This window comes from Haplochromis burtoni, unplaced genomic scaffold, assembly GCF_018398535.1.
Source record: "Haplochromis burtoni strain Fernald_Lab_line unplaced genomic scaffold, NCSU_Asbu1 Contig_740, whole genome shotgun sequence".
In the NCBI taxonomy this organism is placed as follows: Eukaryota; Metazoa; Chordata; class Actinopteri; order Cichliformes; family Cichlidae; genus Haplochromis; species Haplochromis burtoni.
The window spans coordinates 92,491-104,151 of record NW_024583101.1 but is presented as its reverse complement, the minus strand read 5'-3'; the positions used below and the strand labels follow the sequence as shown (position 1 = coordinate 104,151).

The following is an 11,661-nucleotide window of genomic DNA, read 5'->3' as shown; positions in this document are numbered from 1 at the left end:
TAAAGAGCTTTTCTGATGTATTATCGCCTCAGTAAACTTACAGTGAATGTGTTGGCCAGCAGCTTCTTTCACTTCCACATCACTGAGTCCTGTTTGTGGTCACCAGAAGATTCCTCGATCGGTCTCAGCCAGCTCCCGCTGCTTTTCAATTTTCCCCTCAAAGACTGAAATCTGCCTCTTCTTCCTCATCTGAGCTCATGCTGTGGCTCGGAAATCACAGACCTGGATATGAGCCTTAATGAGAAAACCACCCTTCATCACTGGAGCAGTGTCATTTTCAACCTGCACATCAGATCGAATGGTTTGTCCTGTTGTTGTGGTGCCAGGGAGCAGATGGTTTAAGGTTTCATTAAGGCTGATGCCAAACTCTGATAAATGCATCACTTTGGTTTGGGTAAGATGGAGGAGAAAAAGCCTCCTGCTGCAGGACAAACACTTTGCTTGTTCCACTGCATCAATCACAGGACAGAGAAAATGAGGAGGAAGAAGACCTGCAGGGTTATTCACCAGTGTCGACTGCACGGAGCATGGACAGGAACGTTTGTGATGAGGTGACTAAACTGTGGCGCCGATGATGTTCGTCTGTGTGTGATCCATCTGCAAGTCACTGAATACAGCCATTATTATTATTATCTATTATCTTTATTATTAGTGTGAATGCTTGAAAAGCATTCACAGTATTGTTCTTCTAATCTTTATTAGTGTGAATGCTTGAAAAGCATTCACAGTATTGTTCTTCTAATCTTTATTATTATATTTTATCTATTCCGTACGTTTTTTGAAAGCCTACTCCTTCAAAACCGTTCAACTTAGAAAAACCATTCAAACACCATTAGATTCCTATTCTTTTGGACATGACTGCTTCTACTTTTCTCATTTTTAACATTTATATTTTTAATTTTATTCAACTTTATTCAACAAAAATTTCCCATGTATTTCAATGGGGAGACCCTTCAAATTCTCATTCAACTTACTCATTTTTAAACTCTTACTACTTCCACATACGTTGACATAGAGCCACCATTCAAACTTTAAAACGAAGACAAGACATTCAACTATTCAACTTGTATTTATCTTTTCAATATCTATTATACTTTTTCTTCAGTTCCAGTTTAAGTTTCATGATGTTTTTTCACCCGTTTCAGAGTTTATAATGGGTGTGTATGGGACGGAATGTTGGGGCTAGAGTGAGACAGCTCAACTGCTAGAGTGAGAGGAGCAAAAAAATTAATCTTAAAATCTTTTTTAAAACTGCTGCTGTGTCCGCAGCGTTTGCTCTACAGGTATGATTTTACCCTCAAAACGTAGCCATCGCTGTCCTCTTTCGTCCAATGTGTTTACTATTGTACTAGGTGTTATGGTTCTTTCATAAATGCCACCAATGCACAGCCTCCTCCCTCCAACTCTTCCATAGACTCTAATGTTAAAATGGCTCAGAAGGTTCGTTTGAAAATCAGAAGAGCATGGTGTCTTTCCACTGTCACCACGTCCATATAATAAGCTCCACAGGCATGAAAACTGAGAATTAGGTAGACTAGACATTGCTGTCGCTCACGGTGAAAGAATTTTGTCAATACGACTTTTACTTTTCATTTGGGAACGATTTGTTTCGGCCTGACTTTTCTGTTCATTTTAAGCAGCAAAAGTGAGGCGCATGTCTGTGTACGTGTGTATGGAGCCATTGGGTGCGGTCACTATAGCAACCAGGCTCACACCTGCCTGCTTAACGAGCTCTGCCTGCCACTGTGCCAAGATTCATCTTAAACACTTCTCTTTCAACTGCTGCTGTGTCCACAGTGTTACAGCCATCATTTTACCCTCAAAACGTCGCCATCGTTGTTCTCTTTCCAACATATTGTCTTTCAAAGCTCAGACATGTAAACTTTTTAAACTGTGTGGATCAAAGTGGAGGGATCACATTTTAGTCATTCAGTGATTCAAAGAATATGAACTTTTAATATTCATTCAGATGTTTTCTGACTCTAAATGTTCTTTTCTCATTTCTTAGGGTTTTCTAATTTACATTTAAAACATTTTCAGCTTTTTTCCAACTTCTTCTTCTGTGTAACCTTCAGCTTTTAGCAGTTCAGCACCTTTGTTTTCAGGTTAAATTCGTTTTTTTTTTTTTTATTTCATTCAATATTTTTAACTCAAAATTCAGCAATTAATTCATTTCAGTGCATACATTCAGATTCAAGCATTCACACTGCAGTTTCTTCAGAAAATGCACTTTCTAGTTAGTGTGAATGCTTGAAAAGCATTCACAGTATTGTTCTTCTAATCTTTATTATTCTATTTTATTATCTATTCCGTACGTTTTTTGTACTCCTACTCCTTCAAAACCGTTCAACTTAGAAAAACCATTCAAACACCGTTAGATTCCTATTCTTTTGGACATGACTGCTTCTACTTTTCTCATTTTTAACATTTATATTTTTAATTTTATTCAACTTTATTCAACAAAAATTTCCCATGTATTTCAATGGGGAGACCCTTCAAATTCTCATTCAACTTACTCATTTTTAAACTCTTACTACTTCCACATACGTTGACATAGAGCCACCATTCAAACTTTAAAACGAAGACAAGACATTCAACTATTCAACTTGTATTTATCTTTTCAATATCTATTATACTTTTTCTTCAGTTCCAGTTTAAGTTTCATGATGTTTTTTCACCCGTTTCAGAGTTTATAATGGGTGTGTATGGGACGGAATGTTGGGGCTAGAGTGAGACAGCTCAACTGCTAGAGTGAGAGGAGCAAAAAAATTAATCTTAAAATCTTTTTTAAAACTGCTGCTGTGTCCGCAGCGTTTTTGTTGTTCTCTGTATCTAATAGTGTAGGGTCCACTGTACAATATAAAGCGCCTTGAGGCGACTGCTGTTGTGATTTGTTGCTGTATAAATAAACTTAATTGCATATTTGCTCAGTAAATGTGCACTTGTCTTAAACAGTTGATAGCATGTTCTGTCGATTGGCAGTCTGCTGTGCTCCACTTTCAGTGGTGGTCATGTAAAGGTGGAGAGGGCTGAGCGTGGTAGGCTGGCCCGCTCCAGCCACTGGGACAGGGTGGAGCTGCTGTAGGGCCTCCTTCCCAGATGCCATGGTGTTGGTGGATGAAGCCAGGTCATCTACCAGGTGAAGAGGTCGTGTTTGTTGTTGTGCTGCTAGCTGCTTCGCCTCTGTCCTATAACATGAGGTCAGCATAGCGCGGCGTCCGCTAAAGCAGGAATGTTGAGTTTTTGCCACACAAACACGTGGAGACAAACGCACACGGTGGTGTTAGCCTGAGTCTCATTGTGCAGCTAAGTCTGTGTTTCTCTCTTTCAGTCATGTCTGGTGTTTCCCGGCTGAGCACTCAGGACATCACAGACACGTCAGTCGCTTTGGTTTGGACTCCGCCTCCTGTCCAGTATGAGACCTACTACATCACCTTCAGCAGCCAGGTACGCGGCAGGTTAAGCTTTAAAGTCTTTGAGTTTCACTTCTCTACCTCCTCAGTGGTTCTTTGGCAGACGTGCACAGACTCCAGCATCAGATCACCTGAACTGAATTTATCAGTTTAACTGAAAGCAGCAAAAAAGGGGAAAAATCAGAAGTTTCATTCTTAAAGAAACGTGTGTTGTTCCCGGAGAGGGGCCCCCTTTCTCCTGTGAGACGTTTGACGTGTCGTGTTGATCTGAAACTCTGCCATGTTAGACAGAAGCATCCACCATTAACTGCATATACAACACATACAGTAATATACGTGTTGTGCTATGACTCAGACCAAAGTGTTTCCAGTATGGAAAAGCAGAAAGGCCCCATTTAAAACTGAATAATTTTAATAAAATGAATAAAATGTGAAGCCAGCTGCTGTTTTTCTCTCACACTGTGGAACCACACGGAGACAGTCCAGTAAAAACCTGTTCGGCTCACGCACATATTTCCATAATTCACATAACAGATCCACAGTCCTCACTGTCCCCTTATCCAGGACCTTCACCAGGTCATGTAGAGAGGGTGGAGCAGTGTGGAGGACACACGTTTCTTTACAAGATCCTCAGTGAAGTTTCCAAAGAGGTCTGCAGGTAGAAATATCAAACTGCGGTGTGTCGTTGTGAGCAGCGTTCACAGCCTGAAGCACAAAACTGCTGAGCTCAAAATGAACTTCAAACATTTGACACACACCATAAAAATCCTGCTTTATGTGACCGCAGTCATAACAGCAATCACAGTCTGCAAACCTTAGAGGATATCCAAAGTGTAAGTGATGGGGGTGTGTTGGTCTTTTATTTTGAAGGACACGAACAGTCTGTCACTTCCATGACAAACGCCTGTAAGAATGATCTGTGAGGTTGGGCTGCAGTGCCAGAGGAAATCTCTGGGCTCCATAAACACTAAATTACTGCAGATTTTATGGCGTTAAACTTCAGTGACTCCGTCCGCTGAGCGCAGGTTTGAGATCAAAGCGCCGCTTTCATGTTTCCGTGACTGGAAGTGAAACTCAGCGTCTCCAGATGGCGGCGAAAGTCACAATTTTGAAATTTCAAAGTCAATTAAACAAAGAAATGTAACCTACAATAGTTTTTTCTTCGGGGGGTCATTTTAGCTACCACTCAAAGGTTTGGGAGGTGGAGGTTCACACATCCGCTCGGTTGCTGGTTCACTTTCCAGGTGGAGACAGAGCTCTGCTTTGGGGTCATGTCAGTAGGTGGATGTGGAGGAAAGCTACCCACTGCAGTGACCCCTCGTGACAGGGGAGCTGAATGTGCCTGGAGATTTAGATGGAGCTGCTGTTTATGTCTTTTTCCAGCTAATTTGCAAATATTTAATAAACATCAGTAACCGTGGTTACTAGAGTGGGTTTGATTTGGAAAGTGATGGGGACATAAATTTGTTGGAGTGTCAGGATCCTGCCGGGTTTGGACCGATCAGCGCTGTGTGGACTCTGGTGGTCCCACGTCCACCTGTAAAGTAACCACTAGTGATGGGATTTCTTTATAGAGAGCCGGTTCTTCAGGTTGTTTTGTTGCTTTAATTAATTTATTATTAACAATAATATAAAATTATGCACAAAAGGAATTACTAATGTAAAAAAACAGTGGTTTTATTCATATATGTTTATATATAAATATATGTGGTGGCCCCTAGAGACAAAACACGTACAAACTCCAAAAAACATTTCTAGCGTTAACTGAACTTCCAAAACAGCTACCTAGATCACTTAAATTACACAATTGAAAGCATGAAAGCATGTGTGTATTGTTTGTGTATTTATACACAAGCATTCATATATATTCAAATAATTTAAAAAAAGTTCATTTACCTGTTACTACCACACACCAAATCCGGTCGTTGGTACTTGCCGGCTTGTGTAGCCACGAGGTAACAAAAGCTCGACACTGCGCCCTAGCATCCTGGAGCACTTCTGTTGTGTTTTATACGTGTTTTGAGTTATTATGTGTTTTGTCTGTAGCAGCCACCGAAAATATACTTTTATTTATTCACTCCACATGCACGTGCGAGAGAGGCTGAGAGAAAGAAAAAAAAAAAACACGGCTCGCAATAAGGAGCCGGCTCGCGTCGCTCACGTCAAAGACCCGGCTCTAAGAGCCGTTTCGTTCGCGGCCGACGCATCACTAGTAACCACTCACTGTCTTTAAACACCCAGCATCCACCTTCATGCATAAACTCATCAGCCTGCTCTACAACACGCTCTGTATTCAGTGTTATTAATACACGACACCATGAAGCAAATACTCAGTTTTGTGAAGTTTTATGATTTAAAAAAATCATTAGCAGTGTTGCTAAGCAACTAATTTTACATGTTTGAACTTCATAAGATGCTAATATTTCTCAGAGGTGCCTTTGAATGGCTTTAATAAAAACTGCCTGATCCTGGTTCTGTTGGAGTTCTTCCTCCCGCCGTCACCAAGTTCTTGCTCATAGGACTTTTGGAGGTTTTCTCTCTAAAACAGCAAAAATCAGTCGTGAATGCGTCAGACTGAGTGAGTCTGAGCCGGGACACGGCACAGAGATGTGTGTTTTCAGATCAAAGCAACAACACATCTGCACTTTCTCTTTAAACCTCGGGCATTGCAGAGGTATGATGAGTCATCTAAAAATTAATTTGGTTTAAAAAATATCCTCATGGATCCTGATGGCTTTAATTATGACAGGACAGATTGACAGTAGAAAAGAAAGATGGAGGAGACGTAACAGAATCAAACCTGGACTCGCCCCAGAGTGGCTGCTCAGCCCACCACGACCCTCCAGGCAGGGCAGGGACTTTCACCAAGCTTCATTCTGTTGACAAAGAGTTTAAAAACCATTCACTAAATATAGAAACACCGAATCTGCCTCTCCTGTGAAAACGAATAATAGTAAATATGTATCAGTTAATGTCGGGCTGATGTTTGCAGCAGAGCAGCAGGAGGACGGCCGGCTGATGGATTTCCTTTTTCATTTCGTCTGCTTTCCCTCCGCTCATTTTGGCTTTTCGTTTAAAGCCAAACTCGTTCCATCGCAGCCGGATGCGCTTGGCAGTCGGAGCCCATGTGGAAGACACTAACACCTCATCTCCTGCTTTAATCATGTGCTGCATTTCCTGCTGATTCTCCTCAAACCACATATGAGCACTTTTATTTGCTTCCCTCACAGGAACCTTAAAGCGCTGACAGTGAGTGTCGTTAGCGACAGTGTTAGCAACACAAACACAATCATATCATCGTGGACGAAAATAAACTGCAACATAGCAACAACGTCCTCGGTCCGCTCCTCTGATGTAACCGCCTGTAGGGGGCGCAGTAGCGTAGCTTTGTCTGATGAAGCTGTTCATCATTTGCTCGCTTGTAACAGCCGAGCGTGCAAGTTTGTGCAAATGAGTTCAAGGTGTTTCAGTTTGAAGCGTTAGACTGTTTAAAGTGATGTTTGCAGGACAGAGCAACAGCAGGACGTGCAAATATGTAAAAGTGAGCTGCAGTTTAGAGACTGTTTGACCATGAATGTGTATTTGCAGCCAGAAATAAGGATGTGATTGTTTCTGAGAGGACGTCATGCACAGAGACCTGCTGACCTGAAAAGCACCGAGTGGGTGTGGCTTATTTGGCAGCACAGCTTAGCTTTTCATGATTGGATTAATGTCCTTTGGACAGACGAGACCAAAGTGGAGATGATGTCCACAATGCAGAGCAGCACCTCATACCAGCGCTCAGCACGGTGGAGGAAGGACAATCATTTGGGCCATTTGCCTGGACCTCTGTTCCCCAAAGTCGTCTGGAGTCAAACGTGAGCTAAAGCTCGGACAGGGTCATCAACAGGACAACGATCCAAGCACGGCAGCAGAACTCTGACAGAAGAGCTGAATCGAGCTGCTGTCAGAGTGCAGACGTCAACCTGACTGAGATGCTGTGCGTGAACGAGTGGAGTGGCCAAAGTTCCTCAGCGACGACGTCAGAGACCAAAGAAGTCACACAGGAAATCACCACTTCATTTCCTGCTGCTGACTGATGCAGTGTTGAGTTATGGTGCAGGTAGTTTTGCACAGGACTGCAGAGGATAATCATGTTTGTGAAACTTCATTCAGCAGCCTTTTAGGCCATGTCCATGTTGGACATGTGGTCTTTTTTTAACGTGTTTATTTCTATGCAAATTTCCTGGAAACCTTTGACGACCTGAGTCAGGACTACAGCACCCTTCAGTCATGTGCTTTTAACTGAATTAATACCTGAAAATAACAGGTAACAATTCAGTCACATATGTCAAATATAGTGACTTATTGTGGCTCATACATGATTTCATTATCTAATAAGTGTAAACGTTTCTCTGTTTCCATTTCACCCATCTGGCACCAAACACTGAAAGGGGAGAACATCATATAATTTTGATGAAATTGTCAGTTTTTCTGGGATTATATGGAAACTGTTTGCAGGAAACCAGGAGTTCAAACTCCGTGTGCCAAACATGATAGAAAACAGCTTCCCTCCATCTATCTCAGTGTGTGGGTGGCGGGATGTCTGATGCCCTGCAGCCAGGCCTTCTACGTATGGTCATTAGCTACGTGATGCATGATGGGGTCTGATCATTCTCCTGGTGTAAAAACACTAAATTGTCCTTTTAATCACAGAAGTATTGAGATGCTTCGTAACCTGGGCTTCACATGTTCATCAGTCTGTTCACAAACATGTGCGATCAATCGGCTGCAGAGGGCCTTACAGAAGGGAAAATTACTAATTGCGTTGGTATTTGTGAGTTTAGGAGCGGCAGGAGAGGGGGGGGGCTCGGCAAAACCAAAACACGTTTAAACTCGTTCTTTCTACATCACTTAAAATCAAAACTGTCACTGAGATGAAAGAAGTCGCTGCTTTACATTAAACACACACACACGTGCTGGCCTCCTCTCAGACATGTTTTCCCACACACACAGTTACAGTGATCGCCTCATACTGTAATTTTCTTCCCGCTCTGACATCATCGAGGGATTAAGACTTAGTAATGACTTTGTTTGGAACGACTAACAGCACCAGAGAGACAAAAGGAAGGATGGATGGATGGATGGATGGAGGTTAATAGGCGGAGGAAATGATGGAGACTTGGCCGAAGAGGGAACAAAACTGGAGCTGAACTTCAGATCGACATGTGTTCGTCTTTACGAACCCACCGAGGGGAGACGTTATCCTGAAGGAGTCCAAACACAGACGGAAAACAAAGAGAGACAAACAAAGGAAGAGAAAACAGGAGTGGAATAGAAGGACAGAGGATGAGAGATCGGTGCTGATATGTGCAGTTACATGTGCTGTTTCTGGCACATTTCACTCGTCGTGTCTCCAAAGTTTGCATCATTTTATGGTGTTGGTGAAATGTTAGGCTCAGAGTCAGAGCTGTCCTCAGTAAGACGGCACCAGGCAGCTTAAAGTTCTCTCTGCTTTTTTTTCTTGTGAAAAAATGTCAAATATTTACAGGTTTCATTTATTCATCGTTCAGAAGAAATGAAACTGATTTAAAAAATGTCCAGAATCCTAAAAATCAGCTGTTTTCAATCAGTAAATGAAGGATGCGGTGCTTCTTTGCCTGCTACGCTTCATTTGAGCTAATTCGAGTCACCGGACCTCCTAACTCTATCTGTCCTGTTAAAGAAGCATTTTAAAGAAGTCCCCTGAAAAATAATAGAGCTTACTGTGCGGCTCATGGTGCTAGCATAACGTTCATAAAGCCTGCTAGCTCCCTCTGTGCTGATGCAGCCTGCTAACAAGCTTGGTCATATTAGCACTTTGACTCAGTTTAAGGCTTTCTTCTGCTTCCTGAGTATGAAGAAATAAATGTTGTGCACAGCAGGAGAGTACCACTTTCACTAGTTTGATGGGGGGTTAGGTTAATGTGCTTATGTGCTGCCAGCAGGGATTATCGAGCTAGCTAGCATTAGCTGCTAAATTAGCACTTCAGCCTCTCATCCAAACATAGCTCCAAAACAACAACGCGACAGCAGCGAGGTGGTGGCTGATTTACTATAGTTCCAGCTTTGAAAAACAGACTTCCATCTTTGATATATAGTCTCTGTGACAAACATGTTCACCAAGAAACCATCAAAGGGTCAGAGGTCAAGGTTAGCTGGTTTTCTTGATGTCAGGAGTCGTAGAGGGCTGTTTCCTGATGTCTGACTGCTTGAAAGCCACATGTAAACCTCCCAGTAATAATTACAAGAATCTTTTTTGTGACGGTCGGGCCCATTAAGTCATTTGCTGGTTTGGGAATCCGATCAGAAAATGATCAGATGTGTCATCTTTGGAAAGGCAAAGAAAAGGTTTGGATGGCTCGCTGCGGCAGTCGCACTGTGAGAATTTGGCTCCGGCTTTCCGACTCTGGAGGTTTCCTGTTCCTGTCACGGCCGTCAGCTTTGAAGCGTTAAAGTCAGAGAAGCAGCGAAAAGTAGACAACAAGCCGAGTGGGCAGAGTGGGCTGACAGAGGTGGATGAAGTGAACTCCTCAAGGTCCAGAGAAAAAGATGCAGATGTGGGATGCTTGTTGCTGAGGAAACACGTAAACACTGTCAAAAACATGGCAACTGCCAGAGAGATGACATCACCGTGGACCTACAGCTGTGACACGGAGAGCGAGGGAGATGGGAAGAGAGCGAGGGAGACGACATCCGTCAGCGGCCGTTCACCAGACGGATAAACACGAGATAAACGTCACGTAAATAACTGCGTGTCACAACAAGCAGCAGCGAGAACATCAGGAAACAGGGATCAGTGTCAGTCTGACGGCTGCTGGTTTCATTATTGTTTCCAGTTAAACGCACAGAAACAGCAGCAGCGATGTGGACGTCTCAGCGCTGTTTTCTCTGGAACCGTTTCTGCAGTAGGAAGAAATGAAAACTGAAAGCACGCTGCTGAGTGGGAGGCTTTTATGATGCATGAAGTCTGGAGTGATGTTTGCAAGGAAGCGTGGTCCCAAAGCTCGTCTCTAAACAGAGAAGTGACTAAACGGTCATACGGGTGCAAGTGCAGGTCAAAGAGCGGAGCCAGGGCCCTTTGTTTGGGACAAACACCACGTCTGAATCCCGCCTCTCCGATCATTCAGAGTCACTGAATTTTACCAGATTTGAAAGTTTCGTTTGGGATCTGTTGTTTCGTTTTCCCCTCAAAGGGGAAGGTTGGGGAAGGTTCTGGTCTGGGTTTGCTTCCTGCCCTCTGGGCTGAGCAGCTCACAGTCATTCATTCTGCATCATAACAGAGTAGCTGAGAATAATGTGAGTCCATCTGTGGGAAAGCTGATGTTCAGCTGGAAGACGAGCGCTCGAAAACAACAACACAAAATTCAGCTTTAATAAAAAAAATCCTCCAAACTGGGAAATCAAAGGGAACAGACTGGTGTTAATGGATTCACCTGTGCATGAATGAAACTGTTAGGCTGAGTTATGAACTCACTGCTCGCTGTTTCCTCTGGACTCAGAGTCGAGCATCTTTCTCCGTCTGCACGTCAGCGAGCAGCGGCGTTAGCTTTCACTGATCTTTAGGTTGATGAAGACTGTTTCGTGACAGCAGGCGAGTCGGTCGCTGCGTGCCTGAGAATGAGGAAACGCTTCCTCTGCACACTGCGGGCGGCGGCTCCTTCCAAGAAAATGTGATGTTATTAAAGTTGTCAAAGTTCTCACGAAAACATGGCAGCTTAATCCAGATCCGCTCCGGATCCAAGGACTCATCCGTGGTGTAGTTTCTGCTTGTTGCACGCCGTCAGGCGGTGTAGCCTCCACATTCAGACTAAACCATCGTCTCTGACAGCATTTCCAGAGCGTCAGACAGACGTCACTCCTCAGTCCGGATTTTCTCCTTGCTTCATTTCTGACTTCATAAACTCATTTTCAGTCACTGATTTCCTCTGTGGCAGCAAAACAAATCTGAACAGCCTCGAGGAAAATCCTGCAGCTCGCACCGAGCTAACCAACCAGTGTTAGTGCTGAAGATGGACACGAATCCAGGCCGGGGTGTAGTGCTTCAAGTTTCCCCTTTAACTCGTCGTAGGTGCAGCTCAACGTTAGCAGCGGTGTTTTTTACAGTTTCGATATGAGACATACTCAGTAAATAAAGCAAACTCATATTTACTGAATGTGGGCTTTGTAACGTCGGGTTGCGTTTAGTGGTTGAGAGGAGGCGGCAAAACACTTAGCAGGGTAGCCAAAA

At 43.3% G+C, this 11,661-nt stretch overlaps 1 protein-coding gene and 1 long non-coding RNA gene across 3 annotated transcripts in view; both read left to right on the top strand.

Moving 5' to 3' along the window:
• Positions 1 to 11,661, top strand: part of LOC102300507 (tenascin) — a 46,832-nt gene that overhangs the window by 17,823 nt on the left and 17,348 nt on the right. For both annotated transcript variants that reach the window (XM_042215511.1, XM_042215512.1), the window contains exon 6: positions 3,332 to 3,447. In XM_042215511.1, the coding sequence (XP_042071445.1) occupies positions 3,332 to 3,447 (116 nt within the window). The remainder of the gene's footprint in view (positions 1 to 3,331; positions 3,448 to 11,661) is intronic.
• On the top strand, positions 645 to 2,699 carry LOC121812701. Its single transcript, XR_006053248.1, has 2 exons — positions 645 to 701; positions 2,238 to 2,699. It is a non-coding gene; the product is annotated as an uncharacterized LOC121812701 (long non-coding RNA).